This window comes from Prionailurus viverrinus, chromosome D2, assembly GCF_022837055.1.
Source record: "Prionailurus viverrinus isolate Anna chromosome D2, UM_Priviv_1.0, whole genome shotgun sequence".
NCBI classification, from domain to species: domain Eukaryota; kingdom Metazoa; phylum Chordata; class Mammalia; order Carnivora; family Felidae; genus Prionailurus; species Prionailurus viverrinus.
The window spans coordinates 18,722,729-18,750,419 of NC_062571.1; the positions used below are offsets into that span (position 1 = coordinate 18,722,729).

Consider the following 27,691-nt stretch of genomic DNA (forward strand, 5'->3'; position numbering starts at 1 on the left):
TTTGTGTCGAACTATGACAGACAGTCTGACCCGGGCCAGAGTAACTACTTCTAACCATTGGCCTTGCCATTAAGTTATCTTTTAGTTTTTATGGCGTAGGTGTTGACTAATATCTGTGATGACAGCATCGGTTTCTCTCTCACATTCTTATGGCTTGAGGATTTCACAACTGGGGCGTTACCTTGTCTTTGTGCTGCCCTGCTATTGAGAGGAACCCTGGGAAGTTGGGATCAAACGCTTGTTTCCTGCCAAGAGCCTCCTCGAGTGGCTCACCACGCTCGGATGGCCACCTGCTTCTTGGGCGGGCCCCGCACGCCGGCTCAGCACCTGGGGCTTTTGCACCCTGCTCACTGGTGCCTGATTCCTGCCGCCCTTCCTGCTTTCTACAACACCCGCTGGACTGGACTTTTACTTTACCCGCAGCCGAGGACTCTGCTGTGTCACCCAGTGACAGACCAGACCCGACATGGGGGTAAAATCTCGTGCCAACGGGAGAGCCCTATGAACAAATCCCAGACTTGGGCTACAGTGGAGGCCACTGGACGGGTCCCAAGATATGACTACATTTGGTAAAAGTTTGGAGCAACAGGCTTGCACCTCCCGCCAAAATTACTTCTGGAAATAAAAAGGGGGGAAGTAGAATAATCCGATAGGTATAGATTAAGTGAAATCCTAAGTAAGGCGATTTCTCTTTTACTCTTGCTCGAAGACTAAGTGAAATAAGTAGAGACGAGAAGCAGCAGAGGCTACGACTAGCCTGGGTCCAGAGTTTATTGCGCGTGCGCGCGCGCACACACACGCACACACACACACACACACACACACACACGGCGCAGGAATGTGGCCACAGGAAATACACGAAATGTTGCGGTGAGGGATGTAAGCCCCAGGTATAAGGTAGAGGACACTCTCATGAGGGGGGCGACCGCCGTTAGCACAGGCCTCACAGGCACATTCTTACCTTTACCAAAGAAATATTTAACTCGCACACAACCTCAGGACTGGACAGCTTTAAGAGCCAACGAGAAGATATTGACAAGCATTCTGAAAAGAGTTAGCATGCGCTTTCGGTCACGCACTTTTCATTTGCTAATATTTTCAACTCACCGAAGGCAGGGCCAAAAGGCAAGTTATCATACTTGTAAGTTTTTTTGTTTTTTGTTTGTTTTGGTAAATCAAAACATGGTGTCACAAGGATGACATCAATATCTTCCTCACCTCTAACGATTTGGCACTAAAGTTTTTTTTTTTAATTTTTTAAATGTTTATTTTTTGAGAGAGAGAGAGGGAGAGGGCGCCTGAGGAGGAGGGCAGAGAGAGGGGGAGACACAGAATCCGAAACAGGTTCCAGGCTCTGAGCTGTCAGCACAGAGCCTGATGCGGGGCTCGAACCCACGAACCGGGAGATCAGGACCTGACCCGAAGTTGGTCGCTTAACCGAGCCACCCAGGCGCCTCAAGTACTAAAGGTTATTATTCTTTTTAATGTGTATTTATTTTTGAGAGGCAGAGTGCAAGTGGGGGAGGGACAGAGAGAGAGAGAGGGGGAGACAAAAATCTAAAGCAGGCTCCAGGCTCCAAGCTGTCAGCACAGAGCCTGACACGGAGCTTGAACTCACGCACTGCGAGATCATGACCTGAGCCAAAGTCGGACACTTAACTAAGCCACCCAGGCGCCCCACTAAAGATTATTTTTAAAATAAAACATTTTACTATGTGAAATAAAAACTCTTTATAAGTTCTTAAAAACTCCAGTAAATGTGTGTTTGAAATTTCGAGGGAAGGATTCCAATCAACACAAATCCCAGTGCCTTTTCCGACTGCTGTGCGGTGGGGTCCACAGCCTGCACCCAGGGCCTCCTGTCACTTCCTAGGGGTGGCCGGATGCTACCCTCTGCCCTTTGGGCCCTAACTGCAAAGGGCTGTGTTGAAGGCTAAATCAGGCGTTAACGTGAAAATACTTTTCCGCTGCAAAAAACCGCAGAGCTCTTTCCAGGGCTTAATGTTATAGACATTTTAATTGACAGTATTAAAAATGAGCTTGCTAAACTAAATTTTCTGGTAATCTCACGCGTAAGCATTTTTATTTTACAATTTTTTTTTTTTTTACAGATTTTAATCTCTACACCGAACGCGGGGCTTGAACTCACAACCCCCAGATCAAGAGTCACGCGCTCTACTCAGCCAGCCAGGTGCCCCAATAAGCTCTTTTTTAAAGAATCAGTGGTCACCACCACCTGTCCTGCCAGCCATCTGTGGTTTCAGTTACCTGTGGTCACTCTGGTCCAAAAATACCAAACGTAAAACTTCAGATATAAATAATTCATTAGTTTTCAATTAAGCTGCATGATGAAATCTTGTGCCAATCTGCTCTGTCCTACGCAAGAGGTGAATCATCCGTTTTTCCAGCACATCCGGGCTGTGCACGCTACGTACCCATTGGTCACTTGGCTGACTTGATCAGATTGGCTGTTGTAGCGTGGTTCTTGTGTCCAAGTAAGTACTATTTTATTTAATAATGGCCCCAAAGCACAAGGGTGGTGACGCTGGCAATTTGGACATTCTCTTACTGTGCTTAATTTATAAATTAAACCTCATCGTAGCTATGTATGCGCAGGAGAAAACGCAGTATGTAGGGCTCAGCCCTATAGCTGCAGGTTCAGGCACCTACTTGGGGGGTCTTAGAATGTACACCCGTGGATGATGGGGGGACGGCTGCACCTTGATCAGAGAGACCGTGAACGACCCAACGAGCGCTCGGCAACGGGAACTGGATTTCTCCAAGTGCAAAAGTACAGTTCTCATCGCTCAGGGTGAAGGTGCGGAGAACCAGTCAAAAACCTGTATAAACAATTTAAGGAGAATGCAAAGTTTGAACGTTGCCATTCCTCTACCCCTTTGGCAAGGCTGCAGGTACTGAGTTTTCAAGATCTGACTCCAGCCCTGGCTCCTCCAACACGGGGACTTGTCTGTTGTTAACAGGGTTATGTGATTAACAAAGTGGAGAGATTTGACACATTGCAGCCCCAAGCATTTAGGACCCAGCATACAATCCTTAGACAGCTGAGCATGCCTAGGCCTGAAAACAGGGGCTTACGGGTGATCATACGCTCGATGGCTTCCCACAGCCCTCAAGCCTAAAGCTCGGTGACTGCAGCAGCAGGTTGGTGACGATGGTGCGTGGACCTTGGCCACCTGCTTGCCCACGGGCTGTGCCGCGAGGTGCCAAGAGGCTAGCCAAGGGTACACAGAACGCTAGTCCAAACAACAAAATCTGCTGCCCCAGAGTCAAAGCTCTTGCCCCTAGAATTTAAAATAACTGGGTACCTATGTTCATTACCCAACTTTTGGAAAGGGTGTAGGCTGCACCAGGAGATACGATTTTAGACACTTTTATGTGCCTTAGAGAAGAAATTTTGGTGTGACTCATCAGCTTCATGAACTTGGATGTGCAAATGTCTCTCCAGGTTTGGGAAGTTCTCAGCCACTACTTTAAATAAGCATACTCCCCCTCCTCCCTCCCTCCGTCTGGGACTCCAGTGACGCATAGATTGTTTCTTAACGGCGTCCTGTAAGTCCCGTAGACTTTCTTCATCCCTTTTCATTCTCCCTTTGCTTCTCTGACTGGGTAATTTCACACCACTTGCCTCCAAGCTCGTGGATTCTGTCTTCTGTTCAGCCCGGTCTGCTATTGAAGCTCTCTACTGAATTCTTTGGTGTAATAATTGTATTCTCCAGCTCCAATTTTTTTTTTTTTTTTTTTTTGGTTTTTAGGTTTTCTCTTTGTTGGACTTATTTTGTTCCTGTATTTTCCTGATTTTGTTACCGTTTGCGTCCTCTTGATCATCTTTAGAACAACTGTTTCGAATTCTTTATCAGGCGACTCATAGATCTCCATTCCTTTGGGGTCAGTTGCTGGAAGTTTATGGTATTCCTTTGGTGGTGTTATGATCCCCCTATTCTTTGTGATCCCCATTACCTTGTGTAGACATTTGAGGAAGCAGTCACCTCTTCCAGACTTTATGGACCGGCTTCAGTAAGGAAAGACCTTCACCTGCGAGTGGGGGCCGCTGGAGCAGGCTGTGTCTCCAAGGCTAGCAGCGCAGGGTGCAAGGTCCAAGTGCAAGGGCGTGTGGCAGCTCCAGGTCTGATGCTGCATTGGTTCGGGTTGCATTGCTACGAGGCCTGTAGCATCAAGCGCATGAGCCTCGGTGGACGCCGTGGGGGTGCCGCAGTGGCTTCCAGGGCTGTTTGGATCCTCAGTGCCGCCTCCAGGTTGAGAAGCTAGGGACCAGGGCAGGCAGTAGTGGTGGCCAGGCTAGTGGTGTGCACGCACTTGGCTGTGGAAGCCAGCTGCCGCTGCCCGTGTGGTGGCAGGGGCTGGGGCCGCAGCCAGCAGCAAGGGCTCGGGCCAACTGCGGGCCCATAAGCAAGCAGCTGGGGGTCCCTGGCTGTCGGTGTGCACTTCCACGGTGGTAGGATCGGCCAGTGATGAGAGGCTGGCAGTCTGCAAACGCACCGCTGGTGGGGCTGGCCGCGAGGGTGCGCATGGCAGTGGGAGTCAGCTGTGGCCGGGGGGGGGGGGGGGGGGGGGGGGGGGAGGGGATCCGGGCTGGCATCTTGCACTCTTAGCCGCCGAGGCCTGGGCAGGCTGCCAGTGCAGATCCGGGGCTCTGGTGGGGGGGCACCGGGAAGGAGCAGAGCGGGACTCAGGCATCTGGCCCCGGGGGCAAAAAAGGACGAAATGTGTAGGGGCTCCATGTAGGTGGGAGGGCTGTTTACTTCTTCAGTGGTGAAAGCCGCTGGGGTCCTCCGGAAGAGCAGGTCGCTGGCAACCGTGGTTACTCTTGCAGAGTGGCTGCTACTATAGCCCTTGTCCCCCTTCCTCGTTCTTAGCCATGCCCGTAGGTCTCAGTGTTGCTAGCGTCTGGGAGCGGGGGGACCCGAAGTGGGTCCTTTGTGTGGTGCCCCAAAAGGCTGGGGAGTTCTCTCGGTGCTGAGCCAGTGCTGGAGGCACTCCTCCTTGGAGGATGAGATGACAGAGGCAAAATGAAGTTCTTCCTTCCCTTTTTTTGTAGTTATTCTCAGGCTGTTTGTCCCACTATGCTGGCGTTTTTCCGTGGACTCCTGAGATCGCTTGGAATGGATTTTGTGGACAGTTGTCTAATGTTGTCTGAGTCGGTCTTTGTTGGGGGACAGAGGCTGGGGACTTCTACTGCACCGTCTCGGTGCTCTCATCTGGAAAGGCGAGCTAGGAGTTATGAAACTCCCTCCCAGACAGAAAGGAATTTAAGCAGGATCGTATGACCACCTTTTGGAGAGTCTGAAAAAGGGGATCTTGCAGTGGACAGACTGGACATCCAAGTACTTTAGAAAGCCTTGGGGGCAGACCTGACTCATCATGTGTCCTTCCCACAAGCACTCCTACGTTCCAGGCAGCGGGCGCACAAATGCAGCGCTGTCCCAGGGAGGTCTTAGCCCAGGAGAGAAGACAAATAAGGATAACATATAGATAAATGAAAGGTTAGGACAAAAGAAAGGTTAGGACCGAGAATGACAGGAGCAGAGCGTGTTTGCAGGTGTCCGGGGGTGGGAGGGGCTTAGAGAAAGCTCCCAGTGGAGGAGTTCTACGCTGCCCCCTATCCGGCAACAGGGCCACAACCTGACTTGGAGAGCCAGTGGGGTGCGGTCCAAGGAAGGGAAAACAGTCCATGCAAAGGCACCGCGGCAATGAGAAAGCAGGGGGCATTCAGAAAAACACGAGTGTCATATAAAAGCACCATTCTCCCCAGGAAATGGGCGTAACAGGTACTATGGGGTATGTGATGTAGATTTATGGCCGTGGAAACTACTACAATGACCTTTCTGGAAAAGAGAATAATGTGGGAGACTTACTCTGACTTACCAAAACAATTCGATGTAAAATGATTTGAGGGCCCTCCACCCAACATAAAGAAGTCAGCATGTCACCTTCATACATTGTTAGCTGGTCCTTAAATATTTAGTGAACACAATTATTTCCATGTTTTGGATATTTTCCATATTTGGGGCTGCAAAATACTCAGAAACTTAGCAATCTGTGTGCTTCACACCAGCTTTCTTTAAAATGAAACTTACACATCACCCAGAAGTTACAGAAACGAGTAGTCAGAGCAGAGGCTTATCTACACAGAAGTTTAGGGACGATGTCCTCTAACACAAAGAAGTTGACATTATTGCAAGTTTATGGTGTGGCTCAACCCACCTCATAGTTGGCTGGCGTAAGTCGAAGTCAAATGCATTCTTCATAATGGGATATAAGCACATTAGGATGATTTCAATGAAGTATTTCTCATGCTACTGCACCGGCAGAGGGGATGCTGGAAATACTTAACCAATACGGCAAGGTCACCGACCACTCCGATGCTATGCTGGCCGTGGGGAGCAGGCCTGCTGCCCTGCTGTCCCTGCTGAGGGACAGAGCTTCTGGTACAATCAGCCACATGCTCTGATAATACTGTATGAAAGACGTGCATTTTGCTTTTTCCACACATGGCAGAAAACTTTACGTAAGTGCAAGGTAACAATAAACATAACCACTCTTGGCTTTGTCATCAGGATCTTTCGAGAAGTCCCCGATGCTCTGGTGTTATATAAAATCACAAACTCTTCTCAGAGATGCACACTCAACTATTTTTTGGGTGAAACGACAGATGCCTTGGGTGTTTCCAAATGCTACAGCATTAAAATGTGGGGCAAAGGTCGATGAAACAAAGGTGATCCCCTGATCACACTGTTCTTGTCCAACAAGCAGTATTTTCTAACCTGAGAGGGCGATGGCCGTCACTTCCTCAGCCACGGGTCTTCCTGAGCCTGGTGAGTGTTCTCGGCTAAATCTGAAAGTCTAAAAACAACTCCTTGAAGAATTTCATACAACTGGGAATTAACCAAGCAACGGCTAGCTGGGACACATTGTGACTGTCCACGGACAGGCGGAATGATTAGTCTTTAAAGAGATTCACTCTACAAGTGGCACAGAAAAAAAATTATGAAAAAATTCACAGGTGTTTGAAAGTCCTTCTAATCCTCTCCTCAAAAAAAACAAACCAAAAAAAACAAACCAAAAAAAACCAAAAAACCCAAAAACGGATAAACTTCACAGAAAATTAAGAACCCCCTACTGGCTTGCAGTGTGAATTGCTAATCATTTAAGTTTTTTTTTTTTAATTTTTTTTTATTTTAACATCAGATTCTTCACTCTGAGTAATATCACTGTTCCTTGAGACTTCAAAGACTCTTTCATAAGTCCCAAAAAATGGTGTTTTTTTTTCAACATTTATTTATTTTTGGGACAGAGAGAGACAGAGCATGAACGGGGGAGGGGCAGAGAGAGAGGGAGACACAGAATCGGAAACAGGCTCCAGGCTCCGAGCCATCAGCCCAGAGCCCGACGCGGGGCTTGAACTCACGGGCCGCGAGATCGTGACCTGGCTGAAGTCGGACGCTCAACCGACTGCGCCACCCAGGCGCCCCCAAAAAATGTTTTTAATAAAAAAAAAAACCCATTACAGATTCCCACCCTGGGATGCTCTCATTTTCACTAAATGCTGGGCTTGTAAAATAAACAATTTCAAGTCTAAATGGAGTTTAGAGAATTTTCGAGGACGACTGAAAAAACACTTCTCTAGAAATGTGAATTGAGAGCATCCTGAAAACGTAGTGAGTTGTGGAAAGCATATACATAACATTTACCGGCGTATGATATAACAACATGTATTTGGTTTTCGTCCTTGATTCCCAGCACAGAGCTCCTAAACCCTTGGAATTTCCACGATGGGGGTGTCTGCTATTAATCACCAAGTGTCACTTTGGAGCACATTGGAGTTTATGCTAATGAGGTGACTTAGGGTGGGGTCCCGTGAGCCTCAGGATGGGACTGGTCACCAGAAAGACCAAACGATTAGAGGGGCTGGAACTTCCAGGCCCACCACCTCAACTTGGGAAGGGTGGGTGCTGGAGATTGAACTCTTGAACAAGATGTGATGAGGTTCCAGGTTGGGGAACAAGAACACATCCTTGTGCTAGTGGTATCTGAAGTGTGTGTGTGTGTGTGTGTGTGTGTGTGTGTGTGTGTGTTGGGGTGGGGCAGACGAAGCCCGTAACCTGCGGGATCTGATGCTATCTCTAGGTATAGAATATTGGAACTGAATTGTAGGCCGCCCCGCTCATACCTCTGGAGAATCAGAGAACTGGTTGAGGGCGTTGGAAAACACTCCACTGACCAATATACTAAATTATCTCCCTTCTTCATTTTTCCTGAAAGGCCTTTATTAAGAACCACCATGGTTTGGTTCTCCAGCAACTTTTATTGGTCAAACGATGTGGAATTCTATGCAGTACCTGTGGTTTAATTAATAGGCTCATTTGTAAACCAAATTAACATCTTATTTTAAAAATTCTTGCTTTTGAATCAAGCGATGTGGCAGAACAGACATGCTCCTATCCCATGCAAAGAGCTGTTCAAAAGTGAGCAGCCTGCAGAACTATCATAAATGAGACGCCGAATCGAACATTCTTCCAGCGAGGTCCATGTAGTGGTTCAGTCTGAAAACTTACTTCATTTTCTGACTTTTCAAAACAAAAATATTCCAGGCATTAAAAAAAAAAAAAAAGCAAAATTAAGACGCCTAACACAGATACATACTGATCTTTTTACCCAAGTCACCTCCCCGAGTTTCCAGTGCCACTGTGCTCTGTTGATTAAATCGAACAACAAAAGCAGTGGCAGCTTCTAACTGAAAGGCAGTGAAATCCACCAATCAGTCTGCAGCGAAAAGTCACAGTGAAAGAACATATATAAGGTGAAGAATGCTTTTTAACCTTTTGGCCTTAAATAATACTGTATTTCAACTTTAAAGAAAAGTCCTATTATATGTTTTTTGCATCGACATTTTAAAATATTAGAACAAGTCTTTGTAATACAATATATATTACACTTTGATATACCTTATGTGAATTAAAAACATGTCAACTCGATAACCGTAGTAAGGCATTTAAGTATTCAGCAAAAGCTATACAGAAATTTCTTGATGAGTGGTATTCCTTTAATATTAACTTGATTTAGTGGGTTTCCTTAAAATGAACACAAAACAATAAAAGACTTAAAAAGGAGGCAGTGACGTCATACACCGAATCCTAGGAAAAGCACAGTAACGAACAGTGTTTTCCAGCAGGGAGACCAGACAGAGCAGCAAACGGGGAACAGGTGAGCGGCCCCAGTTATACCGTCCGTCGCATTTACCGACAGCCGAAAGTAGAATCGATTTCCTGGTAAGTTTGGGTAAAGGTAACAGAATCCTTAGTGCTGATCACAGTGCCTAAAACACAGCAGGTACTCTGGCTACACTTCCTGAATCGATCTGGACGAAGGTGCTGTAAAATCAACAGAGCGCTGGAAAGCGTCAAGTTCATGGAAAAACTCCATTTTCCATTTTATTTCCGTGTCTGAGTAACTACTGGTCTAGTATTTCAAGTGTGGGTTACGTAAACACTTTGTGGACCGTGGCAAATGGGAAGTAAATAAGCATCTCACTGGCCGTCAATGCCAGAGTCTTCGAATACCGGGCCATCAATATAACCAACTGTGCAATGTAGCTGACAGGATGATCAAAGTACACTCGCCATCGACAGGTTTTAGTTCAGACGATTAAGGAAAATAAAATTTTAGACTGCACTGGGAGCAACGTTCTATCAGGTCCTACATCAGATACCATGCCGTGGAGACGTATTGAGTAAGAGTCTATATACAGCACACAGTGAGGATTTAAACCAAAGATGAAAGGGAAAATATGGACCAGAAAATTTTTACATACATGTATACCTCTAACGGTACCGTCCATTTAATGAGATTTATTATATGATTTGCTGTGCCACATCTACTAGCTTGCATATTACCCCAAATTATTCTTCTTCGCAGGAATATCTACTTCTGTATAAAGTAGAAAAAGACGGTGGTAAAAAACTTCTTCTTCAAGCTCCGACAACTGTGCCCCAAATAACACCTGAACACCTAAAAAATATGAAGAACGATTTAGAAATCCGCATAACTATAAATGTGCAGACAAATACAGCTTAAAGTCCCATAGGGACTTGGTGAACAGATCTTCCTACTCCACTTAAACGTCATGTACACCTGTTAGATGATGTTGCAGGTGCATAAAAAAGTCCACTGTGGCAAATGGGAAAAGGGAAGCTTTACAGAGCTATGATCTCTACTTGCAAATTTTATTTAAAAAAAAAGCCTATTTTAGCAACAGACACATTTAGACTGCAGTTAACCCAAAAAAGTCTCCGTATTGATACAAAGGCAGAAGAATCTCTATCTCAATTACTCCCATCAACGACCACCCTTCCTTTCTAAGAGCCGAAAGTTTACATTCTTTCAAGCAGAACATCTTTTTTTTTTTTTTAATTTGTGGAGTTTAATCTACCATTTCCTATTTGTTTTCTATTTGTCTGATCTGTTCCTTACTCTCCCTTTCCTCTTTCTGCCTTCTTTTTGGTTATTTAGATTAATTATGTGTTTATTTCCTTCTCATTCCTATGTTGGTTAATGAGCCAAAACTCTTCGTCATGTTACTGTAGTGGTTGCTTTAGGACTTTCTTCTTACTAAGATTTTACTTTTGGGAGCAGTTTGAGGTTCACGACAAAAGTGAGGGGAAAGTTCATAGATTTCCCAGTTTCCCAAATACCCGCTGCCCCTCATACATGCAGAGCCTCACCCGTGATCAGCATCTCAGACCAGAGTGGAACATGTGTTACCAGGGATGAAGCTGCACTGACACATCGTCATCCCCCCGAGTCCATTATTTAGACTATGGTTAACTCCTGATGCTGTACATTGTATGGGTTTGGACAAATATATAATGAAATGTATCATCGTTACAGTATCATAGAGAGTATTTTCACTGCCCCAAATATCCTCTAGGCCCTGCCTATTCATCCCCCCCAACCCCAACCCCTGATCTTTTAATTATCTTCATAGTTTTGCCTTTTCCAGAATGTCATCTTGTTAGAAGCATACAGTATATGTAGCCTTTTCATGGTTTGAGAGTTGTTTTTTTTTTTTTTTTAGCGCTGAATTGTCCATTGCCTGGATGTACCATACTTCAGTGATCCATTTGCGGAAGGACATCTTACTTGTTTCCAAGTTTTGGTAATTATGAATAAAGCTGCTTTAAACATTCACGTGCAGATTTTTGTGTTTTCAACTCCTCTGGGTAAATACCAAGAAGTGAGACCGCCGGATCACATTGTAGGAGAATGTTTAGTCTTGTGAGAGCTGCCACGCTGTCTTCCAAAGCGGCCGGACCATTTTGCATTCCCGGTAGGGACGTATGACCGTTCTCCTGCTCCACGTCCTTGCTAGCATCGGGTGTTGTGCGCGTCTTTTATTTTGGCCATTCTAGTAAGTATGCTGTGGTGGTACCTCATCGTTGTTTTAATTTGCATTTCCCTGATGACGTATGATGTGCACGATCTTTTCGTATACTCACTGCCACCTAGAGTACGTCTTCTTTGGTGAGGTGTCTGCTAAGGTCTTTGGCCCATTTATAAACTGGGTTGTTTTCTGTTAAGTTTTAAGGGTTCTTTGTATTATTTGGATAACAATCCTTAACTAGATGTCTTTCAGAAATATTTTCCCCCAGTCTGTGGCTTGTCTTCTCACTCTCTTGGTGTCTTTCCTAGAGCACAAGTTTTGTAACGGAACCCAGCTTATTGACTGGTTCTTTCGTGGATGGCGCCTTTGGTGCTGTATCTAAAAAGTCATCATTACAATGAAGATCACCTAGGTTTTTTCCTACGTTATCCTGTAGGAGTTTTATAGTTTTATGTTTTACATTTAGGTTTGTAATCCATTTTGATTTAATCTTTGTGAAAAGGGGGGTAAGGGGTGTGTGTGTGTGTGTGTGTGTGTGTGTGTGTGTGTGTGGTGTCTAGAGTCTTTTTTTTTTTTTTTTTTGCACGTGGCTAGCCACTTGTTCTAGCACCATCTGTGGAAAGGACCATCTTTGCTCCTTCATCAAAGATCAGCTGACTATATTGACGTGGGTGTATTTCCGAGCTCTCTGCTCTGGTCCACTGATCGCTTTGTTCATGCTTTCATCAATACCAAACTGTCCGGACGACCATAGCTGAATAGTGTCTTGAAGTCCCGGATCTATGGTCGTCCAGCTTTGTTCTTCTCCTTCAATACAGTGCTGCTTGTTCTGGGTCTTCTGTCACTCCGTGTCAACTTTAGAATCACTTTGGTTTTTCCTAATATAGATCTTACACGTATTTTGTTAGAATTGGACCCGAGTATTTCTTTTTTTTGAATGCTAATATACACAGTATTGTGTTTTTAATTTCAAACTGCACTTGTTCATTGCTGGTACATAGAGAAGTGATTGAGTTCTATTAACCTTGTATCTTGCCATATAACCTTGCCGTATAACCGCTTGCGTAGGAGTTTGTGGATTCTTTTGGATTTTCCACATAGATAACCATGTTGTCTGTGGACAGAGACATTAATTTCTTCCTTCCCTATCTATGTACTTTTTATTTCCTTTTTTGTCTTACTGCATGAGCTAGAACTTCCAGGATGATGCTGAAAAGGCGTGGTGAGCAGAGACATCCTTCCTTGTGTCTTGTTATGAATTGGAAAGCTTCAAGTTTAATGCTGTTAGCAGTTTTCTATACTCTTCCCCACGTTGAGGAAATTCCCCTCTATTCCTAGTTTACTGAGAATTTTCATCATGAATGGGTGTCGGATTTTGTCAAATGATTTTTCTCTTGATGTGATCGGGTGATTTTTCTTCTTTAGCCCATGGATGTGATGGATTACATTAACCGATTTCGGAATGTTGAACCAGCCTGGCATACCTGGGATAAATCCCACTTGGAAGTGGCACAGAATTCTTTTTTGTACAGTGTTGGCTTTGATTTGCTAAAATTTTATTGAGGATTTTTGCATCTATATTCATGAGAGATACTGGTCTGTAGTTTTCTTGTCATGTCTTTGTCTGGTTTTGGAATTAGGGTAACGCTGGTCTCGTAGAACGAGTAGCAAGTATCCCATCTGCTTCTGTCCTGTGGAAGAGATTGTAGAGAAATGGTGTAACTTCTTCCTTAAATGGTGGAACTCACCAGTGAACCCATCTGGGCCTGGTGCTTTCTATTTTCGAAGATTATTAATCATTGGTTCAGTTTCTTTAACAGATGTAGACTTAGCCAAATTGTCTATTTTTTTCTTGGGTTTTGGCAAATAGGTCTTTCAAGGAATTGGTCTGTTTCATCTGTATTATCAAACTTGTGGGCATAGTGTTCTTTTACTATCCTTTTCATGTCCATAGGATCTGCAGTGATTCCCCTCTTTCATCTCTGATATTAGTAATTTATGTCTCTCTTTTTTCTTAATTAGCCTGGCTACAAGGTTATTGATTGTATTGATCTTTTTCAATAAATCAGCTTTGATTTTGTTCATTTTTCTCCATTGATTTCTTGGTTTTCATCTCATTGATTTCTGCTCTAGTTCTTATTATTTCTTCTGCCTACTTTGAATTTAATTTGCTCTTCTTTTTCCAGTTTCTGATGGTGGACACTTAGATGACTGATTTTGAGATCTTTCTTCTTTTCTAATTATGCATTCAATGCTATAAATTTCCCTCTAACAATGCTTACACCACATTCCACATTTTGATAAGCAGTGTTTTGATTTTCATTTAATTCCAAATGTGTTTAAGTCCCTCTTGAGATTTCTTCCTTGACCCACGAGTTATTTAAAACCGTGTTAACCTCCACAGATTTTGGATTTTCCAGTTATCTCTCTGTTATTGATTTCTAGTTCAATTCCATCACGGTCTAAGAGAAGACACTGTGTAATTTCTATTCTTTTAAATTTGTTAAGGTGTGTTTTATAGCTCCGAATGTCGTCTATCTTGGTGAATGTTCCATGTGAGCTTGAGAAGAATGTTTCAACGCTGTTGTTGAAAATACCTAATTTTAATTATACAATCACCTCTCCATTTCAACGTAGCTGCAAAAAGCGACAGCAACCTTTACAGCTAAGCATGTATAGAACGCCCAAGTAAGGAAGAGTACAAGGTTGTGTCAGCAAAGATGCTGTGATGTGAGCACCTACCTGTGCACTCCCGTGCTTTTAACAACCACACTCCTGAGCACTTGGGGCCTGTGCGCGACGTGGTGACCTCAGCTGTCTCAAGGCAGCATCTCCGTACTGAATACCGGAGCCCATTCTTTCTGGGTCCAGCTCACCTGAGGACCAAGCAAGTCTTCTTTAAAAGAAGTTTTTATGTTTCTGTGGTGCCCCAAATATATTCAGTGAAAAAAGCAAAGTGCAGAACACTGTGTGTAAACAGTGTTTTGAGGGGGGTCTGGGTGGCTCAGTCAGTTGACCATCTGACTCTTGATTTTGGCTCCGGTCATGATCTCACGGTTTATGAGTTTGAGCCCTGCACCGGGCTCTGCACTGACAGTGTGGAGCCTGCTTGGGATTCTCACTCCCTCTCTCCCTGTCCCTCCACCATTCACACTCTCTCAAAATAAATAAATAAACATTAAAAAAAAACCCCAATGTTTTGAATAAAGGAGTAAAACCACATACACATTTTCTTGCATGGGCATAAAAATACCTTTGGAAGGATATATAAAGAAGTGATAATAACCGCTGGCTTTAAGAAGGAGTTTTAGGGGCGCTTGGGTGGCTCAGTCGGTTAAGCGGCCGACTTTGGCTCAGGTCATGATCTCGCGGTCCGTGAGTTCGAGCCCCACGTCGGGCTCTGTGCTGATGGCTCAGAGCCTGGAGCCTGTTTCAGATTCTGTGTCTCCCTCTCTCTGACCCTCCCCATTCATGCTTTGTCTCTCTCTGTCTCAAAAATAAATAAACGTTAAAAAAAAAAAAAAAAAAGAAGGAGTTTTAGATGGCTAGGGGCCGCGAGAGGGGTGTGGAGGGAGACTTTCACTGTATCCTCTTTTGTATTTTTTGAATTTGGAATTATGTGAACGTAGTATGTACACAAAACTAAATTAATTTCAAATTAAACTACAAGGAGACCACTGCCTACTTACCAGAATGGTACGAACCCAAGTGTGGTAATATCCCCCGTGGGCGTGGCTTTAGTGCAATAAGCACTTCTATTCATTCTAGTGGGGCTCCATTCCTCATATATAGCAGGAATGTGACAGCCTCGACCTAATATCCAAATGCTTAGGTTCTTTGACCTGGCAATTCCACTCCTGGGACCTTATCCTACACACACACTCCACACATGCGAAACGAGAATATAAAAGGTTATTTACTGCAGTATTATCTGTGACAGCAAGATGTCGGCAATAATCCAAATGTCCAAAGTAGACTGGTTAAGTAAATTATGGCAACACAGACAACTGAATATTACATGTGCACACAAAATACGTACATGTGTACCTTAGCATATGTATGTATAGGGAAGTCTCTGTACGTTGATCTGTCATCATCCGTAGATCTAGTAAGTACAAAAAGCAAGACGCAGCAGAATTTATAGTATGCTAACTTTTGCGTAAAGAAAGAAAAAAAAAAGAGGAGGAAATGATGGCTTTTGAACCATATTTTAAAAATACTGCTGAAAATTTTTAACTAATATCTTTATATTCTTTCACCTAGACATAATTATGATTTTGAGGATCTCAGAAGAAATAGACCTTGAAAGTTTTATATGAGTCAACTTATGTGTACTATATTCATGGATGCAGTATTAAGGCGGCAAGGTAATTTAAATAAAACCTCAGGCTGAGCTTGGCAATACTCAACACCAAGTCAATTTTAATAACAACGTATGTTATAGAGTCTTTAAAAGTAACAGTTTTTGTGCCAAATTTCGTAAAGAAAAAATATTCTGTTTTCAGATCAAGAAAATCCAGAAGGATGAAGTGTCCCTCTCTTGTATCTGGGCCCTCGACCCTCTCTCCCACTACCTCACCCAGTGCCCTACTTTCTCTGTCATGCCCTCTCCCTACCTCCTCTCCTTTACTTTCTACCTCATTTTTTCTCTCGGCACTTAGAAATGCTAAAATGTCTTCCATCACTGAAACCTCTTTACTCCTTTGTCCCCTGCCATACCAGTACCTTCTTCCTCAAGAGAGGAATCAAAACTCACTCTGCTTTCTCACTTCCTCTTTGTTCCTCGTTTGCTGTCTTCTATTTTCATAATTTTGCTGGAGCTGTTCTTGATGAAGATGATCAGTGACTTCCTATTACCCACCGCTGTGGCTATTTCTTAGCTTAGTTCTTAGCTTATCAGACTGGTCTCCATCTCACTCGATCGCGAACAAGTCTTTGACTCGCTTAGTGTTTGGGCTGAAATGATACCCGCTTTCCCCTGGTTCTTTCCAGACATCTCTGACCATTTCCTTCTCTTTCGTAGGTTCCTCCTCTTCTCTCTCGGTCTCCAAGGCTCTGCTTTTGATCACTGCTTTTCTCACTCTCGACGGCTCTCGGACGATCACGTTCCTTCCGTAGTTTCGACTACTCCAACGTACTGATGACTCCCAAATGGATACCGCCAGCCCAGACCTCTCCCCAGAGCTTGTAACTGCACGTGCTTGTTGTGCCAGTGGCACTGCCAAGGGAACCCATCAGAAACGGACTCCCCTTCATTCCCTTGAGCCCGCTTATCCTCTGGCTTAATGACATCTCTTTACCGAGTTACCCAAGTGGGACATCTAGTTATCCTTGGCTCCTCATGCCTTCCTGACCCCACCGCCTCACCGCCCCCCTCACCCCAAAACCAACTGCCCTACTATTTAGCGTTGGAGTCACATGACGCTGCTACCAAAATATTTCTTAGATTCATCTATATCTCCTAATCTTTACTTCCACATCCTCCTTAAAGCTTTAATCAGTCATATTTTACTTGGATTACTCAAAAATGCCTTAATTGCTCTCCTGGTCTCTAGTCCTGTTCTTTCACTCCGTCCTCGACGTGGCCGCCTACATGCATGACGTATCTCAGGTCCCGACCTGACCTTACCACTCACTGCTCCCATCCCTGAATAGCTTCCCATCCCGTAGAGCCGTGGTTCTCAATCCTGGAGGAGTGCTAGAGTCAATCACATACGAGGGCTTTTAGAAATGCTGATGCCCAGACTATGCTTCGGCCCAATTAATCAGCATCTCAAGAGGTGGGGCCTGGGATCTGAATTTTCGTGTCCCAGGTGACTCTAGTGGACAGCCAGAGGTGAGACTCAGGAACCCACAGGACAAAGTTCCAGATCCTGGATGAGAATCACTGGCCTGGTGGGTGCCTCTCTCCAACCTTCTCCTCTGCCACCCCCCCACTGTAGTCTCTCTGTTCTAGTGATTTCAACTTTACGGTCATTTTCTGCCAGTCTCAACTCCTGCTGTCCCTTCTGCTGGACTACCCTCCTCTCCACTCCCTAGGCTGGCTCATTCCTACATTTTGAAAGATTGGGCTCGGTTATCACCTCCTCTTGGAGGGACACCACCTCCGTGACCTGGCTGGGCAGGTTCCCCTTCTCTGTGCGACCCCAGGATTCTATGCGCCTCCCAATTATTATATCCTCCACACTGTATTGTAAATTTGATGTGTCTCATGAAAGACAGTTTCTTGAGGGCAAGGGTTGTGATTAATTCGTTTTTGTATCCTAGCACCTGACAAAGAACCAACCTTCAGATATTTGAGTGAATCAATTAAAAAGTGAACGTCTACATATAATTTCAGTATCTTAATAAAACTCAACTCTAATAATGACAACTATGTACTATTTTGTTGGCTGCCTAAACTAGGGTTATTTTATTTTTTTATGTTTTTTTTTTTAAAAACTGTTTATTTTTGAGAGAGAGAAAGAGAGAGAGTGTGTGCAAGCGGGCGAGGAGAGGGAGACAGAAGATCTGAAGCAGGCTCTGCACCGAAAGCAGAGAACGCAAGCAGGGCTCGAATTCACGAACCGTGAGACCATGACTTGAGCCAAAGTCGGACACTTAACTGGCAGAGCCACCCCGGAGCCCCAGGTTATTTTAAACTCATTTTTACTGAAGCGACAAATACAACACAATAACGAGACGCGTTACTACCGAAGCATGCTCAGTTAGCTTCAGAAATAAATTATCCACGAGGTACAAGCTGCAAGTACCAACATCGTGCATGTACCCATAATTTCCTTAACCTCACGCAGGCAGTCCACCATCACGCCACATGACCGTGGCCCAGCAGGGCTAGTAAGCTGTTGTCAGAGAGCGAACAGAGCTCCAATCTTCCTCCTCGAAGCGATGGATCCCAAAAAGGCCGGGGTTCTGAAAGCCAACACCCACTGAGGCCCCGACTGCCCATCCTCTGTCACCAGTGGGCCATGGAAGCCACTATGAACAAGGGTGGGGTCTCACCTCAGCCATGTGCACAACGCCTTCAAAACCATAAGTGGCAATTTTAGGTTGGCGGATGTAGAGAGAATACTCCTGGACTAAATCACTCCTGGAAAACTAAAAGGTGATACTACCGGGCTAGACAGTAAAATATGCTGAAGAAAAGTTTATTGATGGAAAACTTTTTACCTGATTCAATTTTGTTAAGTATTTTTCTTGCACATTGTACAAAGGCCTCCTCCACGTTCTCCCCCGTTAGTGCACTTGTTTCCAAGAACATCAGCTCTAAAAGTGACATCAAACAAAACACGAAGCCATGTTTAGAGGACGGTCACAATTCAGTAACGGACAGCCTGTTCAGAATTCTCTTCGAACGGCAGGCAAAAAAGCAATTTATTACTTACGAACCACATATCTCTGCAAATAAAATCAATAAATGTAAATACGGCTTTTTAAATGTCAGAAGACATCTACGCTCTCCTGAAAAGCGGGAGACGCCTTGTGCTAGCACTTAAGTCTACTGGAGAGACCGTGCAAGCTCCCGCGTTCGGTAAGGAAGCAGGCTGCTGGAAAGGGCCCAGCTGTCGACACGAGATGGAGATCCTCCAAACAGTCTTCATGTCACCATGGATACAACCGAAAGGTTTTTCATTTTGGAGGGGACTACACGGCAGCTTGTCATTCTGACAGCGAAGAGGCCTTCTATGAATTAACACTCTTCGTATCCGTCGGGGCGCTTACTACCCCAGTGGGGAGGCGGGCTCGCCTTGCTTCTGTATTTCTAAATGGGTTCTTTCCAAACTCACGATGGCTTAGGTTCTTCTCCCATGCTTATTTTCTTAGCACAACGCCAGTCGATCTGTAAGAGTATAATTTGGTAGTCCTAGACTCCAAGGGACAATTGGCGCTAGGATATTTTAGTTCTTGACTGGTTCTAAAAATTATTTAAAATGTCTAAATTCTGATCGTTTTGTGATCTATAAGCAACCATTAATTTTATGTGTCGCTCTCTGGTGTTCTGTATGGAAAGTCATAGAGGTTTCCAAGGCATCTAGAACCAAATGACTTTAATTTAATGTAACTAAAATAAAGCCAATAAGCCTAGTATCTCTTCCACTGCTTCCTCTTCTATTTAGATCTAACATTTTACCAACTTAGCTCCAAATTACATTAGAGGGGGGGAAGAGAAAAAAGGACAGGACATCACCTGATTAGGGCCTTTAAAAATTAATAGTATAAATTTCACTTTAGACCAAAGCCTGGGCTGTTCAAAGACCTCGGACTGAAAGGTCATTACACAGTATTAGCACACTTGCTTTTATCCTCATCGTAACCTGGCGGGCAGAATACAGTGAAAATAGGTTAAGTAAGTCTAAATTTACTAAAAACCACAGGAGATCTCACATTTCTTAAGTACGGCTTAATCCTAAAATTTCAGTAGATACGGTAAACCGAAAGCAATGTTGTTACCCCCAGATCCGCCCATTTGAAAAGCGGTAGTATTAAATAAAAGGTCACTTGCCATTTTCTTGAGCAAATCTGGAGGCTTCTAAGAAAGTAACTTCACGATCTGCATCCAGGTCCTTCTTGTTCCCACAGAGGATGATCACAATGTTCTGACTCGCTAGCATTCTGGCATCTGTTAACCAATTAGTAAGCGCATTGTAGGTTTCTCGGCTGCATAATATAAGATTGTGAAAATAATACATGTTTTTTATAAAACTAGCAACTCTTTCCAATCATTCACACTACTCACACTGCTTTTAAACATGTCAGGGTAATGTCAACAACCTTTAAGGCTACTCGGGTAACCTGAATGCTCGATTACACACCACGCCATAGGGTTTGTTTGTTTTTCTTCCAGAAAAATGGAGAGAGCAAGTCAGATATTTTGCTATTTGTTTTTGCCCAATCGGTGCAAAAGGAAACAGAAGTTCCTTTATTCATTTCGCTAGTATTTATCGAGCTCTTAGCTCTAGGCTCAGTTGTGTGCAAGGTGGGGAAGCAAGTTCTAACAGGTAGCTGCTATCATGCAGCAGGTCTGTGCGGCATGCTCGTACTTTGTAGGAGTTTATCACATTCTTTATAAAGACTCTGTGCATAAACTCTACCTCCCTTTTCCATGAGAAGCCTGAGGCCGGGAGAGATTAATTAAGTTGCCCAAAGTCACACAAGCAGACAGTGGCGGAGCCAGGACTTGACTGGGTCCGTCGGACTCCAGGACCAGCTCCGCCATCTGCCGTCTTCTGTCCTGATACATTCAGGGACACATCTGCCCTGCGGGCAGATTACTCAGCCTGATGACTTTGCAGTTGGCAAGCTGAGCCTTTCACTGCCTGAGCAAGTGCGGCAGGGCCGGGCCAGGCCAGGAGCTGCCACCTCATTGCCAGTGTGCCTCCTTCCGCACACACAGACTGGGTGTCACAGCAGCAAGGTGACACTCTTTGGGCAAGTTCCTACTGGAAAGAGCTGCCAGATGATAGGGTATAGATGACATTTTTAAGGTGGTGCCGGCACACACTGAGATCAGTGCTGTCTGATGGGACTTCTGCAAGGACAAGAATGTTCTATAATCCGTACCGTCCAATTCAGCAGCCACCAGTCCCGTGAGGCTACTGAGCCCTCGAGATGGGGCAAGTGAGACCAAGGAACCAGATTTCTAATTTAATTCGTGATACGTGGGTGACAGTGCACTCAGATCCTTATGATGTGCCAAGAGCCTTAACACCAACCGATTTAACCAGCTGCAAACCTCCCAAGTCTTACGCAATTATCAGCGCTCCCTGTAACGGACCAGGACACTGAAGTCCAGACGCTACGGCACCCTCTCCGAGGACCACCCAGCTAGCCGCCCAGAGCTGCATGCGAACCCGGGCGGTCAGAGCCCAGAGCCTGGGCCCTCGCCTTTCGTCGACATCGATGACTTCTAATAATTTACCACACCGAAACGTTCACTTTGGGAACCTTGAGGAATGTGTCAAAGCATCAAGCTAAGAAACATAATGAACCGCTGGGGATGCTTTATCTAAAACCTCACTGCTGCATTTCCTTACGTGGCAAAGGGGCGGCAGCGGCTGGCTCAGACACCTCTAAAGCCCCGGATGAAGGGGCCGAGGGGATCCCAGAATCCCAGGCACAAAGCACACACTGCACGCAGGTGCGCTTTGGCAAGACCAGGCTCCGGGGAGCAGGGCTGCCTCTTCCACCGGGGGTGGGGATTGGGGGGGGGGGGGTCACGTTACCTGGTGATGTCGTAGACGAGGAGTGCTCCCGCGGCACCTCTGTAATAACTTCTCGTCACAGACCTGAAAGAGTTACACTACTCTTACTTCCGGCCAATCAAGATCCTCTCCCACTGAACACCGTCACCTATTTTTGCTTTGCAGACCACCACGCAGGGACAGGTGTTGCATTAAAACAGAAATGATGCAGACATCTGAGCGAGCGCACGGGGGGGGGGGGGGGGGGGGGGCTCGTCTGTCTGAAATCACGTCACGGAAACGCTGGGGAGGTGGGGGGACGTGCGGCTGAGACAACGGTGACATTTCCTAACAGGTAGATGAAGCTCTCCCCCAGCACCCAAGATCGGCTCTGAGCTTACAAGGAGGGGCAAAGCGTCTTAGGGAGCCATCAGAACCCCTAGGCGGGCGCTCAGCACCCAGCACTCCTGCCCTGCTTCCTCTGGGGGAGTTTCAGGCCTTCTCCATGGCCCTGCGTAGCTGCCCCCCTCTTTTCCCGGGAAAAGGGAAGTCCTCGGGTGGGAAGTCACTGCCCCCACCGCCCCCGTACTCACCTTCTTTTCCCCTCCCCACTCCTAACAAGGAAAGGCGCTTTGCCTATGCCAACTGAGTGCCTCTGACACATCTTATCCGCTCTCGCGGTCCTCAGGATTATTTTCTCTCAGTAACCCGCTTTCTCCCCAGCAGTATCAGTCTCTCCTTCTCTGTTAGATTCCACCCCCCATCAGCAACATAAAATGTGCTCCGCTACGTCCCATCTCGAACAGCAAGACGTGCGGCACAGTCCTTTCGGCTACCGTCCCGCTGTTCGTTCCTCTCTGCGCCCCAATTCCTCCAAAGCAGTTGTCCCCAAGCAGCTGTTTCCTTCTCTTCACCACTGCTCTGGCGTCCGTGTCCGCTCCTCCGCGTCTCCGAGTCCGGCGGCATTTCTGGGTCCTCATCCCTCCACCCCGCCTCACCCCTCCCTGAACCAGCCGCCCCCCTCTCCTCCCTCACTGGCCGCTTCTCCTCCTCCAGCTCGGGGTCACGCTCTCACGAGCCAGCCTGCCCTGTTGGTCCCAGAGTTCCTCGGAGCTGGGGCTCAGTCCCGGGTTCTCTCTTCTAGTCACACCTTGACCCGAGAGTAATCTGCGGCTCGGGCTACTTCTGGAAGATCCGGCCGCTGCCCCAACGCCCCCTCGTGACTGCCTAATGAACACGTCACACTTAACATTTACAAGACAGGACGGACGTCTTGGCTCCTACCCGCCACGTCCATTCTGGTTTGGGGGGTGGGGAACGCCACCGCCCCTCTGTTTATCAGCCAGAAAACTCTGCTTTTATCCTCAACCTTCTCCACACTGGACCCACCAGTCAGGTCTTGGCTCACCAACTGACGTCTCCTGCGTCGTCCATGTTCTTCCAGCTTCACCAGGGCCATCCTAACACAAACCACCGGTCTCCGCCTGGAGCCCTGCAGTCACCCGCTACCACGCGTGTCCCCACGGCCACTTGTGTCCCCTGGTCCATTTTCCTGAGCAACCAAATTCCTCGTCAACACCTACAAGGCTTCCTGTGCTCAGAGGCTGGAAATGGACCTCAACTGCCAACGGTCGATGACTGAATCAACCGTGTTCACCTACAGACACCTCCGTAAGAACCCCTGAATGACAGGGTTCAGAGAGCTTCTGAGTTCATGATCACTTGCAGGGGCAGAGAGGGCAGAGCACCCGGAGAGGGCCTGGGAGCTCAGCACCCAATTCCCACATACATTGCCCAATGCATCTCTTGGCTGTTCCTGGGTTGTACCCTTTATAATAAACCGGTGACAGTGAATGCAGTCCTTTCCTAAGTTCTGTGAGCTGTTCTAACAAATCACTGAACCTGGGGGATGTGTTGTGGGCACCTGTGAATTTGTATTTTGCTGGGCAGAAGGGAGGATGGCCTGGGCACCTAATTTAGGACTAGTGTATGAAGTGGGAGCAGGTCTGTGGGACCCCTTAGCCTGTGGGGTCAGATGCTAACTCCAGAGAGAGTCAGAATTGGAGTTGAATTGTTGGACACCGAGTTGGTATCGGAAAACTGGAGAACAGGTGTGGAGAACCCCCCGTTTGGTGTCAGAAAATGCACATCACAGAACAGTGCCTATCTTTAGGGCAAAAAGAAAACTGGGGAACTTATCAAAAACAAACAAGATGACTCATGATTAGTTTGATACTTGGAAAAGGGCAGCTATTTTTAAATGTATTTTTTGGCTCTTAAACTCCAAAGGCACACAGACAGCTTGAGGCTTTTCCTTTCTACCCGTAGACTGCGCTCTGCACGGCATATGCTTGGAGACCTGGCGACAGGTGCAGCGTGAGAAGGGCCGCATTTTGAGTGCTTCTTGGGGCCGCCTCTCGGACTGGAGGGAGGCCTCTTCTCCACATACGCGGAGGCAACTCTTTTCTATGTTAGTTTCCAGAAACTAGCAGACATCTAGTTTCCAGAGAAAGGGGTAAGAGATTTCCTCAAGATAAACTAAATTATATCGGCTGCGTCATTCACTTTAAACACGGTATTTTGACATGTGGTGTCTAACAAATTATTCAAGTATACAAATTTAAGCATTTAAGAGTACTTTTTTGAGGCAGTTAATGTCTCTCAAAAGTAATTTACAGCAGAGTAATACAGGTACATAGTTTGAAAAGGAAATACCGCTGACAGTCTCAACATGAAACTCCGCTGTCTCCCGCCTCACTCTTCCTGGGAGCCCCACTCCCAAGGCGAGTTCCTTCCCTTGCGCTTGACTTTTTTCCTAAATGAAGTCACTAACAGAATACATGTTGAACACCTACGTGCTATCTTCTCCCCAGGGCTTTGGAGAAGCAACAAAGAAACGCACAAACGTCCCTACTCTCATGGATCTTCGTTTCCTTTCTCCGCCATTTGCTTTCATCTTTCTGTAAAATGCTTATGAAACTATTCGACTTGTGAGTTTCAGGGCTTCCTGCTTTCCTGCTTTGATAAGAATCTAGCACACTCATAACCTCCCACCCCCTTCCCTCCGTCTCCTCTTCCTCCCGGGGAGCACCCTTGCCTGCCACCGACCGGCCTGCGGTGCCTCCTTGTTCTTCTCCCCAGCTGGGTGGATGGACTTCACCGTCCTCTTTCAGGGTTTACTTCTTTGTATTGATGAAGCATACCCTCCCGAAGTTTCTAAGAAAGAGTGTGTGAAAGATAACCTTTGTTTCTCCTACTCTTGAATATCTGAAGGTCTTCTGACTTTATTATCTATCACACTTGATTGATAGTTTGGCTAAGTTTCGAAGGTCGGAATGGGATTTTTCATGCTGGGTTGGCAAGGTGAGGCTTCAGTTATCTTCTGGCTTCTGCATGCTGCTGTTGAATGGTGAAATGCAATTCCCATTTCTGCTCCTTTAATGTGACTGTGTTTTTCTTCTGGGGATCTTTTTGTACCTCCGCTGCCTCTTTGTCCTCTGAAATTCCACACGACACGCACGCTAGTTGGGATTTTTTGCCCCATTCATTTGCATTTGGTCTAAGGCGGGCCCGATACATCTGGAATCTCATTTCTTCAGTAGAAAAATCACAGAGATTGGGCTATTTCATTGGAGACGCCAACATGTTAATATCTTTAGGCCTTTCCTCTGGGGCTACTCATTCTTCTGCAGAGAAAAATTGTTTCTCCTGAATACGCACCTGGCGGCCAGCAGCCAGGGAAGAGGTGGGAGGAGAGGGCGAGGGTTCGCAGACTCTCACCGATTTCCTTCTTTTCAGTCCTTCCCTCGTCCCTGTCCTCTGCTGCGCCTTACGACTTCGCGTCTAGACCCTGCTTTAACTCAGAGACTGAACTTCTCATCACGTGTGTGTGTGTGCACACATACAGAAACACTTTAAACCTCCCTCCTGTAGAACCTGAAGCTTCCAAATCCTGACCTTTCTTGGGACTCAGCAGGAGGACGTGGCCTCCAGCTCCCTGGCCTCCCCCAATATGGGCACTTAGATGTAGCTTTTAGTCAGTCACCATCCCCTAATCACGTGCCCTCCCTTTCTGGGTGTTTGCAAGTTAATGCCATTTCTGTTATTTTATAGTCATTCCGGTGAGGGTTCGGGGCTGAGAAAACACAAGTCTGCGTGTTTGATCAGTGGTTCCAGAAGAACGATCGTGATTAAAAATGGTTTCGATATTTCTGAAGCAAACAATTATTGAACATTTAAAATATAATATACTCCTGACTTTAATGAAATGAAATGCTTATAGTGAGAGTGAGTTTTACTTAACTGAATTTTAAGACCGTGAATATCCGTTCTGTTTTGACTTTGTGTATCTGTCAAAAAAACACACCTAAAATATCAATCTACTTTCTTGCTTTAGTAGTTACAGACTATTAAACATGTAACCTCCTATGCAGTGATCTGGGGTCATAACTTCAAACATCAGTTATGACTATAGTGTAATAAAAATGTGCAGGAGAGAATATTTGGTGGAACGTATACCAGCCGTCAGAACGTGCTAGTTAATGTAAAACAAAATAAAACCGCAAAAGAGGTTTTTAAAAATTCTCCTTTAAAAGTGGAAGATAGAGAAGAAATTGTTGTGCTATTACTTTGCCTTAATTTTAATCTCAAAGTATACTGCAGAATACACAATGTCACATCCTCCAAATGTACTCGCTAGTCCCAAAGAATAACTCAGCCTCTACATTAGGATGCGTTCGCTCAAAAGAGATTCTAACGGGTTCTTTAGCAAGTCAATGCCACCTGGAGAAAACAGTCCTTTAAGACAAGAAGCTGCTCTTTAAGCTTCCAGAGGTGAAGGTTCTGAAATCTGTGTAGGGGAGAAGACAACTACACATATTAAAAGGCTATAATTGGTTATTTCAAATCCAATTTTCAAATATTTTTATTAAGTTAGAGAGAAAGCTACCTGAATCGTTCTTGGCCTGCTGTATCCCATATCTGTAACTTTACATATTTACCACCAACATTTATTATCTTTGAACCAAACTCCACTCCTATTGTATGATTTGAGTCATCTTTGACTGAAAAAGAAAAAGAACAATTTATTTAATTTTAGAACATTAAGGAAACAGGCTTACAGATTTAAACAAGTGAAATCAAGGGTTAAAGTCAACGGAAATGTAATTTACTGTAGCCTTTCATTTTTCCAACAGTCAGTTGATACGAAGCACTCACTGTTTTAAACAGAACACACACACACTTCCTCTTCTGAAGAAGACGATAAGACTCTTTTGCAAGACCCCCAAAACAAACCATACATTTTAAAGTCTAGGCTTGGAAATGGCTACACCACCTGAGAACCACATCTACCCGTCCACGGGGAGGGTACTCACAAATGGTGACTGCATAAAATACTCGGGTGCCCCCCGAAAGGGCTTACGGCCCACTGCACCTCAGTCAGTAATGAAGAGGTGAGAATTCCCACTATTTGAATGGATAAATATTCCAAAGAAATCAAAGGGGAGGAAAAACACTGTAGCCCCCAAAAGAAACTTGATGGACACCAGAGATGAAGGGAAAAAGAGGAAAAGATAAAACAAAAACAAAAACAAACGAACCCCAAACCCGAAGCCTCTACGCGTATTATCGTGGATTTCAGTACTGTGTGGCAATAACTTGGAGTGAACTTGTTGGAGAAGTCAATACTCTCTGTGCCAGGAGGCGGGCAAGATAAGCAGCTTGCTAAGCCCACCCTGAGTAAGCGGTCTGTGAAGGAACACTGCTGTGGCGATGAACGCTGAGGATGGCTCCACGGCCCATGACCGGCTTCCACTTGGTGGCTCCACGGCCTGTGACTGGCTTCCACTTTACAGCCGTAGGGCCAAAGTCAGGGATGCCACGTGACGGGGTGCTGAGTTTCCTGGTGTGTGTGTGTGTGTGTGTGTGTGTGTGTGTGTGTGCGCGCGCGCATGCGTGCGGGTGCACAAAACAGGTTCATACTGACCACACAGGCCTGTCCCAGACAGTGCGGAGCTAGTGTGGACGTTCTAGAATTCAAGCTACCGAGAAACCTCGGAGTAAAAGGCTCAAAGGGTGATGGCTAAAGTCG

The 27,691-nt window shown here is 45.6% G+C and overlaps 1 protein-coding gene across 1 annotated transcript in view; it reads right to left on the reverse strand.

Moving 5' to 3' along the window:
* Positions 1-7,501: 7,501 nt before the first annotated feature.
* RAB4A (RAB4A, member RAS oncogene family) overlaps positions 7,502-27,691 on the reverse strand; it is a 47,018-nt gene continuing 26,828 nt past the window's right edge. The window contains exons 3-8 of the mRNA XM_047825643.1: positions 26,549-26,663; positions 21,643-21,705; positions 19,923-20,077; positions 18,590-18,685; positions 14,162-14,295; positions 7,502-10,047 (exon numbers count right to left, since the gene is read on the reverse strand). Of these exons, the coding sequence (XP_047681599.1) occupies positions 14,180-14,295; positions 18,590-18,685; positions 19,923-20,077; positions 21,643-21,705; positions 26,549-26,663 (545 nt within the window). The 3' untranslated portion in view covers positions 7,502-10,047; positions 14,162-14,179. The remainder of the gene's footprint in view (positions 10,048-14,161; positions 14,296-18,589; positions 18,686-19,922; positions 20,078-21,642; positions 21,706-26,548; positions 26,664-27,691) is intronic.